The sequence below is a fragment of the Eleutherodactylus coqui genome, chromosome 7 (assembly GCF_035609145.1).
Source record: "Eleutherodactylus coqui strain aEleCoq1 chromosome 7, aEleCoq1.hap1, whole genome shotgun sequence".
Taxonomy (NCBI): domain Eukaryota; kingdom Metazoa; phylum Chordata; class Amphibia; order Anura; family Eleutherodactylidae; genus Eleutherodactylus; species Eleutherodactylus coqui.
In genome coordinates, this window is record NC_089843.1 from 58,113,949 (window position 1) to 58,128,915 (window position 14,967).

At 42.0% G+C, this 14,967-nt stretch overlaps 1 protein-coding gene across 2 annotated transcripts in view; it reads left to right on the forward strand.

Moving 5' to 3' along the window:
• Window positions 1-14,967, forward strand: part of LNX1 (ligand of numb-protein X 1) — a 179,609-nt gene that overhangs the window by 71,517 nt on the left and 93,125 nt on the right. For both annotated transcript variants that reach the window (XM_066573077.1, XM_066573078.1), the window contains exons 3-4: window positions 8,746-8,993; window positions 13,991-14,152. In XM_066573077.1, the coding sequence (XP_066429174.1) occupies window positions 8,746-8,993; window positions 13,991-14,152 (410 nt within the window). The remainder of the gene's footprint in view (window positions 1-8,745; window positions 8,994-13,990; window positions 14,153-14,967) is intronic.

The following is a 14,967-nucleotide window of genomic DNA, read 5'->3' on the forward strand; positions in this document are numbered from 1 at the left end:
GAGTACCTGCCCCGCTCTTCTCAAAAGATTCGGGTGCCGGAGGGAGAGAGCGGGAAGAAACGGGGGGGATCTCTCTCTCTCCCCCCTGCTCACTCCCGCAACTCACCGCTCACCCCCGCCGGCACCCGAATCTTTTGGGACGAGCGGGCATGTACTCGTAAAAGGCAATACTCGCTCCAGTAATTTGCCTTAGTGAGTACGCTCGCTCATCTATAGTTGTGAGCATGCTCTGTGACTTGTGTAGGAAGGGGAAGGAGGTGAGCTGTGACCATCACCTAATTGTAAGTGGTGGCTCTTGTGTTATCCATACATGGTGTTACATTTCATTGTAATCCTGCTGTGATGATAATGAGATAACTGCTGAAAAGTTTTCTCTATAGAACAGGAAGTATCAGCCTTTTCATAGTCTTTAGTCCCTTTATACGGGATCGCTGTCAGGCGCTAAAGTCCCCAACTGCCAACCCAGCGATGATGACTCTTGTGCATTAACACAGGAGCCATCATTACTTGATGAATGGAGGTGGAGCATGCCGGAGATTGTTCCAGCCACCCTCACAGTAAACAGGCAGACATTTACAGATGCACCACTGCCTGTTTGCACAGGCCAGTGCAGCGACAATCGCGCAATGATTTTTGGGTTTGCCTAAAAGATTTTACACCTAACAATTATTGTGCAAACAGCTCGGTCTAACAAGGTGTTTGCACAATATTTGTGCCATGCGAAAAGGCCTTTAGCAGTCAGTGTGAAAACTGCAAGATTTCAGTTTTTTTTCAAGTATAGATTGTGACATTGAACATTTTAAAAATCACCAAAAATTCTTAATAATATGTTTAACATAAAACCTGGTTGTTTTTCTGATGGCACGTTCCCATTAAAGAGTAGTAGTGAGTAACTCTGCTTGCTGTCTCCCCCATTTCATTTAGCCTAAATACACTAAGCAGACCAACCTGTGTATTTCCTTTGTTAATGCACGTTCCCCCCTTTTGTTTACAAAAACCTTTTAAAATGAGTAGATGACCAAAAAGCCTCGTTTAATCTGGTATTTTATTATCGTAGCTTACCCAGATTGCATGACATGGACAGCTTGTAGCTCCCAGATTGTCTGATTGAATTTATAAGACTTTGTGTGTTCAGTGTACATCTTGTTATTGTCAGCTGGCTAAATAAGTCTACAAATTGTAAAAATAAATCAAGGCTCACTAAACAAAGTGCACATTAAACCGAACTAACAGAAACAGGTTTTAACAGAATCAGGGAGGAGCAGAGTAAATGAGGCTGAGGGCACACCGGCCAGCTCTAATGAACACGTGCCCTAATTGTATAGTAAACTGCTTGGGATCATTGCCGAGTCAAGGGCTGGGCGGTCTACCGGATGAACTTCCTGTCTTCATGGGACTGGTCCAATCCTTGTACAGAACTATGTGATGACATTTCTTCAGTACTGATGGATGGTTCAGCCGTTTATGAGACTACATTGATATAGAAATACTGATTGAGCTATACAGAGATGCTCAGATATGCACTTATTTAGTTATTGGGCAGGCGGATGATATTTTATCCAAGCTGTTGGGTCACATGTGAGATAGTATGATGAACCCCTGTACAGTGGTCCCCCAAATTGGGCGAAAAGCAGTTTGTTGTGGTTAGCATTTATTAGTTTCTGAATACAGAATGCAAGTATATGACATAAATATCACATATCTATGGCTCAAACAAGAAGATCTCCTGCTAACTATATCAACCTCCCCATGCATGTTTATTTCCATAAGGGTGCGGGCAGACGAGCGTAGGCGTATTTACGTTCGCACGAGCGCAACGTATAATCGCCCGAGCGATCGTTTTTCACCGATCACGACCAGAGCTAGAAAGCGTATTTTCGTTTGTTCCTACTTTGCAAACGGTCTTTTCGGCGATCGAATATGCGTTGGCGCGTATTTCGGTCGCATATGTTCCGTTTTTTTTCAAATTGCCGTTTTTACGCGCCGTAAAATCGCCCATGTGAACGAATACTTTCGAAACCATTGCCTCAGATGGTCACGTATATACGTTTGGTCGCAAAAACGCGCCATTTATGCGCTCGTCTGCCCGCACCCTAAGAAGGAGAGAATAATTCACTGCTACTGCAGACCTACCATAAAGCATGGGTTCTCCTCAAGCTAGCTGATTGTAGTGCACCGCATTGCCTGCAGTGCCCTATTGCACACTAGAACCATAGAGTGAAGTATCGTAATCAACTATTTAATCAACTTGTAGTCAATCACTCCTCCTTTTATGCATACACTGCACCTACCGTAGCTAAACTCTGAGATAGCTATTGGTTCCTCTGGTCAACAACAGTGCCTAATTACTGCTTTTCTGAGAAAATGACTTACTATTGTCTGCCCACACAAAAACTACTGGACATCCTAGGGCCAAGAGCCATGTGGACAGCGCTATTTTGCAATGCTTGGCCTCTTGGGATGTCTTCCCCTTCCAGTTAACTGGACTGCAGTGATTGACATATCAGTTCCCTCTTCAGCTATTAATTAATTAACTAAAGATAGCATTACATCAGGCGATTACCACCTGAATTATTTATGGAAACAGCTAATTCGATAGTCATCCTGTGTACAAATGGCCACCGACAGGACACTGAGCAACAAATTGCTCATTTATTGGAGTTGTACTGAGCCAACTCACCAAGAGGTTTTTATTACTGAGCCAACACCACAAAGGCGTTATCATCAGTGAGCCAACATCACCAAGAGGTCATCATCATTGAGCCAACACCAAGAGGTCATCATAACTGAGTCAACACCACTAAGAGTTCATCATTACTGAGCCAACAACACCAAGAGGTCATCATCGCTGAGCCAAAAGACACTCAGGACCAGTTCAAACATGTACAGTAGACCTTTATAAAAAGATACACAAAAAAGGATAGAAACATGTAGAGTAGACATTTCTATAAAAACGCTCTGAACCAGATGAAAGGTTGTAGAGCAGACCTTTATGTCGAGATACTCAGGACTACATAAAGAATGTTGATTTCACCTCTACATAAATACACTAAGAACCAGATGAAAATCTTTTGAGTAGACCCTTATATAAAGACACTCAGGAACAGATGGAAACATGTAGAATAGACCTTTACATAAGGACACTCAGAACAAGACTTTTAATACTTGAAACATTTCTATAAATGTCTCTAAGGAACAGAGCTAAGATGCTAATACAAATCTGTCCTAGTTCTTCTCTGCCATGTGCTGACGATGGGTAACGAGAATCCTTATTTGAGGACAGCTGGTTGTGGCTGACTCGTCCTATTATAATAATACACTTCAGCTCCGTTTAACGCACAGTTACAAATGAAGTGACAACAACTAGAGATTTGTAAATCGTAGGCAATGATCAAAGTCGTGTAGCCATAATTACACGATGTGTTGCGCGGCCTCCTCCAGGAGCCTCATGTGCCTATGGCAGTTTGCCTGCATGTTAGTAGTTTACTCTCCCGACAAGTCTTTCATGTTTAGAAGACAGCCATACTTTATATAGAAATGAATATTGTGCTTGTCGCCTATACTATGCAATGTGAGGCTGTACAGACTGGAAGGACAGATACGTAACAAGAGCTGGAAACTCCAGTGGTTGCTTATCAAGGCGAGGCTTTGATATACATCTTCAAATGTGGTGCGAGTGAGTGCTGAATTCAAGGCAGTAGTAATGGTTGTTACATTGCTAGTTCACAACTGGTGAACATGTGTTGACTGTAAAGAGATCTCTTGGACTATGTATAATCAATCATCTGCCAGTAACCAGCTCTGTTTGCTATTAGTGGGTTACAATCCTATAGGACACCTCCTTTCTGCGAACAATGGTCCATTATGGAATTTACCTGATCAAAAAAGAACAGACCGCATAATATATCTTACATACATCAGCGCACAGACGGATCTCCTGGGCATTGTTCAGTAGTTCCCATCTGTATGCAGGACTCTACCCATAGCCAGACCAACACTCCGCCGCAATATGCTCCGCACTGTTTTAGTAAGATTTTATACACTGTCTTCTCTACTGTCACGGGTGGTTGCATCATTACGCAGATTCAGGATGTGATGCAGCAGAAGGAGTTACAAAAATATGCAATATTAATTTTTATAGAAGAATATAATGGAATAATGGAATAATAACAAGGGTGGTTTGAATTCATAAAGTATTTCAAATTAGAAATACAGGGTAAGGAAATATAAAAACATGAGTACTAGGCAATGCATTTCAAAGGCATTGCCTAATACAAGTTGCCTAATACTCATGTTTTTATATTTCCATACCCTGTATTTCTAATTTGAAATACTTTATGAATTAAAGCTTGGAAGTCATCTGCATACCTACGGTGACCTCTCATCTGTATACCTGGATATAAAGGAGACCTGTTGGATTCATAGGTCTCCTCTTCAGAGTAAGTAAATCTATTTGTTTGTTGACACAAGATCTACAGGCACTTATAGTAGCCCAGGAGCTATTTATTTTTTGTATATCCTGTTCTATTCTTTAACCGTGGCTTTGATGTCCTGGGTATCTCTGTTGACACTCTTCCTGTACCTTTGAGATCTGGTGCTTGCGACTACTTTGAAGTTACTCCTGGACTAACGGTGTAGAGACCTGTCATAAGGACAGGTCCAGCACACCAGCTGAGTCCACCTTTATACCCCGTTTCCCCGAAAATAAGACCTACCCAGATTTTTGGGGAGGCCTGAAATATAAACCCTACCCTGAAAATAAGCCCCAGCTGCATTACATTAAAGCTATACATTACCTAGCAGGCTCAGTCCAGGCCACTGCTCTCCGGAGCTCAAAACATGCTTCTTGTAGTTCTCAGACGCCCACAGAAGATCACTTCCCGGTAACGGAAGTCATAAATCCCACCTCCACGAAGCAATGGCTCTGATTGGTTCTCAAGCGCTGCTCAGCCAATCAATGCAGCGTTTGATTAACCAATGCGACGCTTGTCATTGATTGGCTGAGCAGCAGTTGAAGAACCAATCACAGCCATCGCGTTGCGGAGGCCAGATTTATGAATTGGCTGAGCCACGGCATTGACTTTCCAATTCATAAATCCTGCATCCACAACACCATGGCTGTGAAAGGTTTGTCGATCAATACTTAGGCAATCAATGCAGCGTTTGATGAACCGATCACAGCCATCCCATTAGTTCATTGAGCACTGCATTGATTAACTGAGCAGCGCTCAAGAACCAATCAGAGACATTGCTTCCTGGAGGCGGGATTTATGAATCCCGTAACCAGGAAGTGATCTTCTGTGGGTGGCCAAGGACTGCAAGAAATGCGTTGGAGCTGCAAAGAGCAGCAGGAGGGACCTGGATCAAACTTGCTAAGTAAGTATAATAAGACATCTCCTGAAAATAAGACCTAGCGCCTCTTTTGGGGCAAAAATTAATATAAGACAGGTTCTTATTTTAAAGGAAACATGGCACCTTTAAATTATTATTATAATTCATTGATTTTATTTGATTCCTCGCTTGGAGCGCGGATTCACTTATCTACTAGAACTCGTGAATGGACATCACGACAAATCATAGTGGTCCTGAAGGCCGAAGGAGGTCCAACGTGCTACCAGATGGGGGTCTGTAATAAAGTGGCCATAGTAAGGTAGTTGAACACTAGATATCAGCCCACAAGAAATCCATTTATGAGCAAGACATCTCGCTTTTCATCTTGCTGTGAAATCATTTGCTGCTCGCAGGGTTATTTCATTATCTCCTCTATCTTGCTCTTAATAGTTCTGTGCTCTCCAAAACAAAATGTCAGATTGGCAATAAGCATTTTAGATAAAAACACGGCTCTTGTCATCTGATTCGATATAGTCGCATTAATCACATTGACTGCGTGATAAAACAAACACAATGAATCATAGCTTGGCGTGATGCTCCATGAGAAAGCATGCTTTAATGCGCTTTGTATTCGGTACAGACTTATGCACGGCCTGATATCCCAGCTTTTATCTGACGGGGGGAGGCACAGTGATGAAGTTTCTCATAAGAAGAAGTATTGTTCGAAATAGGCTGAAAACATAGAACAGAAGAACAGACCATGACAATATTCTGATTATCCTCTGCAAAAAGCTAAGGAAATAACGGGCCCTAAAGCATCCTCTAGATCATAGGAATAAGATGAATCACAATGTTCAGCTCCTTCCCCCCCACGCTGTAATAATGATTTTCTTCAAAACTTTAGTTGCAACATTTTGATGGCACTCTTGAGAATTTGCTTCATACTAATTTATTGCACAATAGTAACAAGCAGAGCGGATGTGGCATCTTACTTCAGACTACATTTATATAATATATACCAGCAGAGAACTGGAGGAGGATACAAAAAATTGTGTTTGTAAACCTACAGTCATTTTATAAGTATAACATGCAAAATGAAATGCCATGCAATTACATGTGTGATGACTGGGAATGGGGCAGAGATTCATCTGTCATCACAAAGACATCTCTCCTTAAAGGGGTTGACCAGCTGTAAACTACTGGTGGCCTATTCTCAGGATAGGTCATCAATAACAGATAGGTGGAGGTCTATCAGTTGGGATTTCCACCAATCAGCTGTTCCCTAGGCCTGTGTGATGACACACTGAGCTGTTTTCTGCAGGAAGTAGACAGCTCTGTTTTTACACAGTGGCCAGGCTTGGTATTGCAAGATAAGTTCCCATTGAAATGAATGGGAAACTGTTGGGAGAAGCATCAGGTGCAGCGGCCTGTGGCCCGGATACCATGCTTGAATGCATGTAGTCTCCATTATCTCTTGTCCATACCCCACTTCTTCTGCACCCCAGACAAGTTGCACAACGAGAACAGTTGTATAAAAATATTGTATGAATCCTCCAACTATACTTTTGACGTGGTTCCTTTTTTTATAAGCTGAGCTTCACCTCTAACATTAGCATCAGACTAGGAAAATAACCAGCTAAGTGGGAACTTGTTGTTCCATTATATATATATATATATATATATATATATATATATATATATTTGTCCAATTTGCATCTAGCTACTGCAGCATACTAATTCAAGAGAACCAGAGCAGCACTACCTAAGTTCAGTTTGCAGATGGAGTGGTAGTGCATATGTATGCAGACCACACTCTGGTATCTCCTTCTTGGTCAGTCCCATAGAAGTGAATACAGTGGTGGCTATGCACAGGTGCAACCACTCTATTCTCTAGCGAGTATTGAGGTACACCTTTCTTGTGATCTCAGTAGTTGGACTTCCAGCAATCAGACGAGAACCAGTAGATCAGAGGGATAACAGTACAAAGCATGGATGGTACATAATTTAACTCCTCCCTCTTGTCCCGGGACATAATTTTGTACTAGGATTGGAGTTACTTTAACCCCTTAATGACCAGAGTGTTTTTCAGTCCTAAAGATTTGGACACTTTTTAGCATTTTTATATCAGTGGTGGATTTATGACACTATTTACTTTTTTGGACGACCAAAATTATTTTTGCTCTGTATTCTTAAATGGGTTATTGGGCTGTTTAGTTCTTTATTTTTGAAATTAGTACATTGATACTCAAAGCATAGAAATGGGTTTCCTATGTTTATTTTAGTTGCTTTTATATATAACGTGTATAGTCTCGAATTACATGGTGGCTATAGGCTGACAGTTAACTCTTTCCAATCCACTGTCTGACGTCTGAAGACATTATGATTTAAGGCTGTACAGCTCCGATGTTGGAAGACGTCCGTCGGGGTTCTCTTACTGTATATTGCTAGCCTCTCTGCTGTCAGAGCCTATCCAATGTGTCACCTCATGCAGTACTGCCTTTAGCCAGCATATAGCGCTGTTGTATAATGTCAGAAAAAGAGTAAGCCCCCTAGGAAAACTAGGATACAAATTGGATTGGAAAGGGTTAAAGTTGACATGGGTAGTGGGTTTTTTTTAAATATATTTGTATTTTATACTATTTCATAAACTTATTTTGGCATATATTTTTATACTTTTTCTTAATTTATGTTCCCCATGACGTCATTTAAGACCTTTGGGCGACATTCGCATTATTTTTAATATTTAACAGTTTTGCACTGTAATTGGAGCATCCACTGGAGCAGCATCCATAGAAGCCCCAGTTATAGGGGCAAACATCCCCTTGACATTAGTTACTGGTAGAGCTGTGCTAGGGTCTACTAAGACCCAGCAGCTCTGACATAGTGGGGGGGTTGCTGGCGACCATGTGATCGCTGGGTCCAATAGAGGAAATGGTACTAACGCTTCCTCTGGTAGTACTTATTGAGTGTTATGTAGGCTTGAAGAGAAGACAGAAGCAATTATAAACCATTCCGTCTCCTCCTCTGAGTCCTTGTCTGTCTCTGACAGCCGAACACCCAACCTGTTCCTGCTGCATTGCAGGAGCGGGGGCTTTCAATCAGCGCTGTATATTTACCATGGTGCAGTTTTAAAGCACTTGGGAAAAAATGGGTTAAAGTTATGGGCTCAGAGGAGCAGGGGTGCTAAGTTGAGAGATGCCACTCTATTACCTGCCTTCACATATTCCCTTACCGCCACTGGTTCTTGTCTATAGTAGACTACTGATGCGTGTGCTCATAAGGAAGTGTTCGGTGTGATTGAGTAGCATGTAAGCGTCCTACGATTCCATGTCCTTGCAATTTTACTTCCTTTCTATTGCCCAATCTACGTCTTAGACATTGCGTTCCAACCTAACATGTCTTTCCATTTCACAGGTGTAAAGGTGCATCACACTATGGCCTTACTAAAGAGCGCAAAAGACGTTCACAGGATGGCTCCCCAGACTGCAGCTCATCTCTAGACTTAACCATAGCAGCCGTGTCATCTGAATTATCAGCTGCCTCAGCTGCAGCCTTAGTATCTGATGAAACGGGTCAGGATAACCCTGTATACAGCTCACCCACAGGAGACAGCCATTTGGGAAGTGGATCTGAAGAGCATTGCAGAATTAATCGGAACAGGAGTAAGTCAACCTCCGCTTCATTGCAGTAATTTATTATTTATGCCTCCGCTGCAGCCATTTCACATTAAAAGCAATTTACTAGGCTGTGAATAATGCTCTCTAGGCTGAGACGCGCTCGTATCATTGGGAGAGCCGGGCTGATTCAATAAGCTTTGTGAGCCACCTTTGATGAACCCTGGGCATACTTATCAATGCAATCACTCCGATTTTCTGTACTAAGCACTGACCCCTTTTCCTGACACTTACGAAGTCTTGGAAATAAGGGGGTGCTTGCATTATAGTAGGATGTAATACGTAGTAAGAGAATAATAGAAAAATGGCAGTATTCTTCAACATGTAGCGGGTCAGGGAAACCTGTCAGTATCTGCACTATACGCTCTTTAATGATGAATATGGCATAGAAAACAGACACTGGAGGGAATGTGGAGTATATATGTAACACATAGTAAAGCCAATTTAAATACAAATGTATCATTTCTCCAACTATATAGTTATAAAAGACTAGGTGGAAACTTATTAAACTACTTGCCCCAGATTTTGGCGTAAAAAAAAGTTGCTATGTTTTGCACAAGTCATACTTGTGCAAAAACTTGTGACTTGACCTTTTTGTGCCTCACTTTGTACTTTCATAAAAGTTGGAGTGTATGCCAGCTCCTAGCTGGCATAGATTTCATATTCTGGCATGTGCATTGGCCAGACGTGCACCAAATTTATTACGAGTTTCAAACTCCTAGTGCTCTACATAAATCTGGAGGAAACTGTTTCTCCTTATGGAGAGCACTAATTGGCATCGAGAGCTTATAGGTCCAGCAATGCTCCTCGGTAATAAGGTTGTGTGACTCTTAATGGAAATATGTAATTGAAAAATGACTTATTACATAAATCAAGTTTCTTCGATAAACATTTTTTTCAATTTTTGTGTTTTTTTTGTAAGCATCTTATGGTCTATATAAAAACATAATCACAGGCAGAATTACGATGAAAGGTGACGCCTTTATATATAGATAACACGGGATTAGAGATGAGCGAATATACTCGTTTCGAGTAATTACTCGATCGAGCACCGTGACTTTCAAGTACTTCTGTACTCGGGGAGGAAAAGATTCAGGGGGCGCCGGGGGGGCGGGAGGAGGCGTGGTGGAGCGGGGGGTAGCAGCGGGGAACAGGGGGGAGCCCTCTCTCTCTCCCTCTCCCCCCCACTCCCCGCTGCAACCCCCCACTCACCCACGGCGCCCCCCGAATCTTTTCACCCGAGTACGGAAGTACTCGAAAATCGCGGCGCTTGGGCGAAAAAGGGGCGTGGCCGAGTAGGTTCACTCATCTCTACACGGGATCCATCATTCATAATAGGTGATGATCACAATTTACCTCCTCCCCCTCCCTGCACAATGACCTCTGCCCAAGACACAGAGCATGCCTACTACACTCTCCCATAGAGGTTAATGGGTCCCCATCTATCCATTTTATGACCATGAGTAAACTTTAGAAATGCAATTAACTACAGCTCAGGTGAGATAATAGACCACATAGTCATGTGCAGATGCTAGAATCAAAAAATCTAAAATCAGAAAATAAAAACAGGTTAGAAAAGGGTTTCACTATTTGATTAGTAAAAAAAATAATTATAGGTGATACATTCCCTTTAATAAATTTGGCGCACTTCACGCCAGAGCACTTTGATTTTAGACCAGCATATAAATCAGCAGTTTAATTAAATTTCCCCTTGTATTATTATAAGCTTGGGAGTGTTAAGGGCCTTTTACACGCAACGATTACCGCTCAAAATTTGCTTAAAAGCCATCTTTTGAGCGATAATTGTTGCATGTAAATGTGTCCATCTTTCACTTTTCTGCTGAAGGATGATTTTATGTTCAGCATAAAATCCATCGTTCTGCAGAAGAGCTGATAACAAAGACTTCACGCTGTGTTCAGCCCGGGGAGGGCTGATAACATTGTCTCAACAAAGGGAATGTATTCAGAGAACAGACTACCCGCTGTTCTCTGAATATAGCTCCCAGCGGCTCACACACATTAATAAGCTACTAATTGGCATTAGTACCAATTAGCAGTTAATGCAAAATGATCACTCAAGAGCCATCTTTTGAGCGATTATCTTTGCGTTTAAAAGGGTCTTTAGGCTAGATTCAGACAGTTTTGGTGCAGTTTGTTTCTGTAGTTTCTTGAACCAAAACCAGTAGTGGATCCAAAGGAGAGGAGAAATTTCAGTTTATCTTTCATACATTGCCTTCTCTTTGAGTCCATTCTTGAGTTTTTTCCTATTTTTGGCTTCAACAACTATAGCAAAATGGCCCATTTGAAACTACCCTAAAGAAAACTGCACCAAAACCTACATGAAAAACTACATCTATGATTCAAGTCTTACTAATATAATGTGAGTGTATGTGATACATTTCAGTACTTGACAAAGGTCTCGAAGAGCGCCACTTGGCACAAGGAGCTTTTAGGCCAGGCAATGCTCCCTGGGAAAAAAGGTATGCAAATTAGGAGGAAGAGAGCTGGCTCTCTGGTCTTGCCTAGAGGATATAAACCCAATAAGTCAATATGCAACCCTTTAACAAGACTTACAGTATTTACAGATGTAGCAAAGTTTAACCTGAATGTGATAAGTAACATTCTGCTACAAGTTATCTCATCATAACCCATTGAAAAGCAATTGGTATCTTGTCTTTACATAATAAAAGCTATTAAAAAAACAATTGATAGGGCAAAAAGCTACAGCACAGGACGTCACGTCATCTTAACACATTGAGTCACGTTAAATTTTGAGCTGCGGATATACAGGCTGATATCTGCTAATGGACCTGCAGCACCAGCACTGCAAAATGAATTAAGGCTACGCATCTGGTTGGAGGCACATTGGCATAACTGGCCACCTATAGTGGCCAATGGCCCATTGATTTTGCAGTTTACACTGTGGTTAACGCTTGTGCCTTGAAATACCTAAGTTTGTATGTTCCTCACATACCTCGGTGCTCTCTTCTGGGTGCTTATGCTTTTCCTATAAGCTAATAACATAAAATATGTAAATTGGCATTCTATGAAAATGACCCACCCAGGTCTGTGTAGTAGGAATACTAGATTGCCAGTACCAAAGGACAACTGTGATTGAGCAAATTCTGTGTAATGTACTTAGGAATTTACTATCTACAGTGTATTATATTATTGTTTCCACAATTAGAGCTTCCCTTTAAGGTATGTCAAAGCAAATATACAAGTCCATATATATGTAAGGGTGGTTTACTGGTTTTACATCAGCTCTGTTCGGAATCCCCACAACCGAAATGGTTCCATCTCTGGATGGAACCCAACAATGCTGGACCGACCCCATTGCCCACTTTCCGCCTAGCTGCCTGGCTTTTGTGAAATCAGTCTAGCTCATATACGTGGAGCAAAAAAATGTGGTACCATGTTAGCCAAAAAAGTCTGTGATGTTAAATACTTCCGTATAGAAAAGACAACTGTTATATAGAGGTGTTATCTTTATTGGCTAACCAGAAGAATTCTACATGCAAGTTTTCGAGGCTACTAGACCTCTTCATCAGGCTATTATAGGAAACTCTGCTCTCATATAAGCAGCCACCAAACCTAAGGAATCCCTCGTCAGAAGTGCCTCTCATCACCATCAGAGACGGGCACTTTTCCTTGTATCAGCAGAAAATGCAAGACCGGTACCAAATTCCTACCAATGGACACTGTCCACACACCCAACACACAGGACTATAGACTCACTGGCACAGTCTTCCGTATGAATTTTTTTTATTACTCAAAGTTTTTGGACCCCATTTTTCAGTCCTTCAAGGGGAATTGAAGTTGCGATCATTCGATCGTTAACATATTACACTGCATAACTTCTGTAATGCAGTGTACTATGCATATGCTGTCAACCTATCAGACACTGCTGGAGGCGGGGGTCTGATAAGCTGAGATTCCTGACAGACATGGAGACTTTTGTCAAGCCTCCTGCTGCCATGGAAACCATATTGATCGCTGATCGCTATTGATCATGGCATGGATGTGGTTAAGCAATTGGGAGCAAAGATTTATCCGCTCCTGAACGTTACAACAGGAACCCAACTGTCAGTATAAAGCTGAGCACCTAACCCGTTCTTGCAAGATTACTCATGCCGTAAACCCTTTCCAATCCACTGTCTGACGTCTGAAGACATTATGATTTAAGGCTGTACAGCTCCGATGTTGGAAGACATCCGTCGGGGTTCTCTTACTGTATATTGCCAGCCTCTCTACTATCGGAGCCTATGTCACCTCATGTAGTACTGGCTTTAGCCAGCAGATAGCGCCGTTGTATAATGGCAGAAAAAGAGTAAGCCCCCTAGGAAAACCAGGATACAAATTGGATTGGAAAGGGTTAATTTACAATAGCGCAAGTTTATAGCCGAGGACCAAGAGCTGTATATTTACGGTGCTCAGATACTAAAAGGGTTAAATCCTGGGCCCTTCTCAGTGTCTTATTTGTCATTTTGTTTCTTTTTTTGAATACAATGTCTCTACTCTGTAATATATATATATATATATATATATATATATATATATATATATATATATATATATATATGTATATATATTTCTTCAGATATATGTTGTTACACCAGCCTGGTGAAGAAGCCTAGTAGCCTCAAAAGCCAGCATTTATCTGGTTGGCCAATAAATGTATCACCTATGTAATACTTTTATATCCCAGAGTATTTACCATCATAGCTCACATATGGTTGACATGGAAACATTTGCATTATCCCCTTTGCAGCATTTGAGCTCAGCATGAAAAATAGGTAACAGCAGTTGGGAAATAAGTGACCTTTTGTACTCCGGGCTTATCATTATTAATTCTCTAGGATGTGCGGAGCGTTCGCAGAGACGCCATAAGCCTCGTACACTATAACCTATTAAAGGCAGAAAAGGGTATTGTATGATGTTCACCATTACTCATCATGGAAGTAAAGCATATTTTCCTCTTACAGGTCGTAACTTTGAGCGTTCCACCGTAAGGAGCCTGTCATTTAAGAAGCTGAACCGAGCCCTCAGCGTACTGCGGAGAACAAAGAGTGGAAGCGCTGTTCTGCATTCTACTGACAGGGAGCGAGGGATCCTGCAAAATGCAAATGTCACAGAAGATTGTATAGGTTGGTGATATACTGCCTGCTATGTGCACAGATCACCGTCGGGCCAGATACAGCATGGCTTCCATTTAGAAGGAAAGCACTCTGCCAAATCCATCGGTGACCTACAGACTCTACTGCCTTAGGGCTTGAGGCTGCGCTTTTATCATGTTTTGCAGCCATGAAAATCGCGGCCGCAAAAGATGGCGAAACGGGACGATTGATTTCAATAGTTTAATTTTGACTCGCGGGATTCTTGTACGTTAAGGGCTCCCACTCACTGGCGTTTTTTTCTCCACTGCGATGCGATTCTAAAGTTAAAGTCTTGCATCGCAGTGCGAGAAAAACGCAGGCAGATATCCCAAAATCGCTGGGATATTGCTGTGACATCGTCAGTCTTTTCAATGGGGCCAGCGGCAGCAGCGCTAGCCCCATTGAAGAGATATGGAGAATGCCACGGACTTCTGCCACAGCTGTCAAAGCTGTCACAGCTGTGGCAGGAGTTTCCTTCATCCCCGCGGTTCATGAATGAATAGATAAGAGCTATCTGCCATTGACTGAGCGCTCAGCCAATAGCTAAGCACTAGCTGCTATTGGCTAAGCCCTCAGCCAATCTGCACAGCCCTTTCAGTAGGCGGGGATTTTTAAATCCCGTCTGCTGAAAGAGCTCAGTAGCAGTGTCGGGGAGCCAGCCGGAGGAGGATGCGGCTGACAGCAGGAGAGGTGAGTAACTTTTTAATAATTTTTTTAACCACTTTTTTATGATTATCGGGGAAGGGCTTATATTTCAAGCGCTTCTCCGATAATCATTCTGCAGGGCTTGTCAGAAACCACTGCTT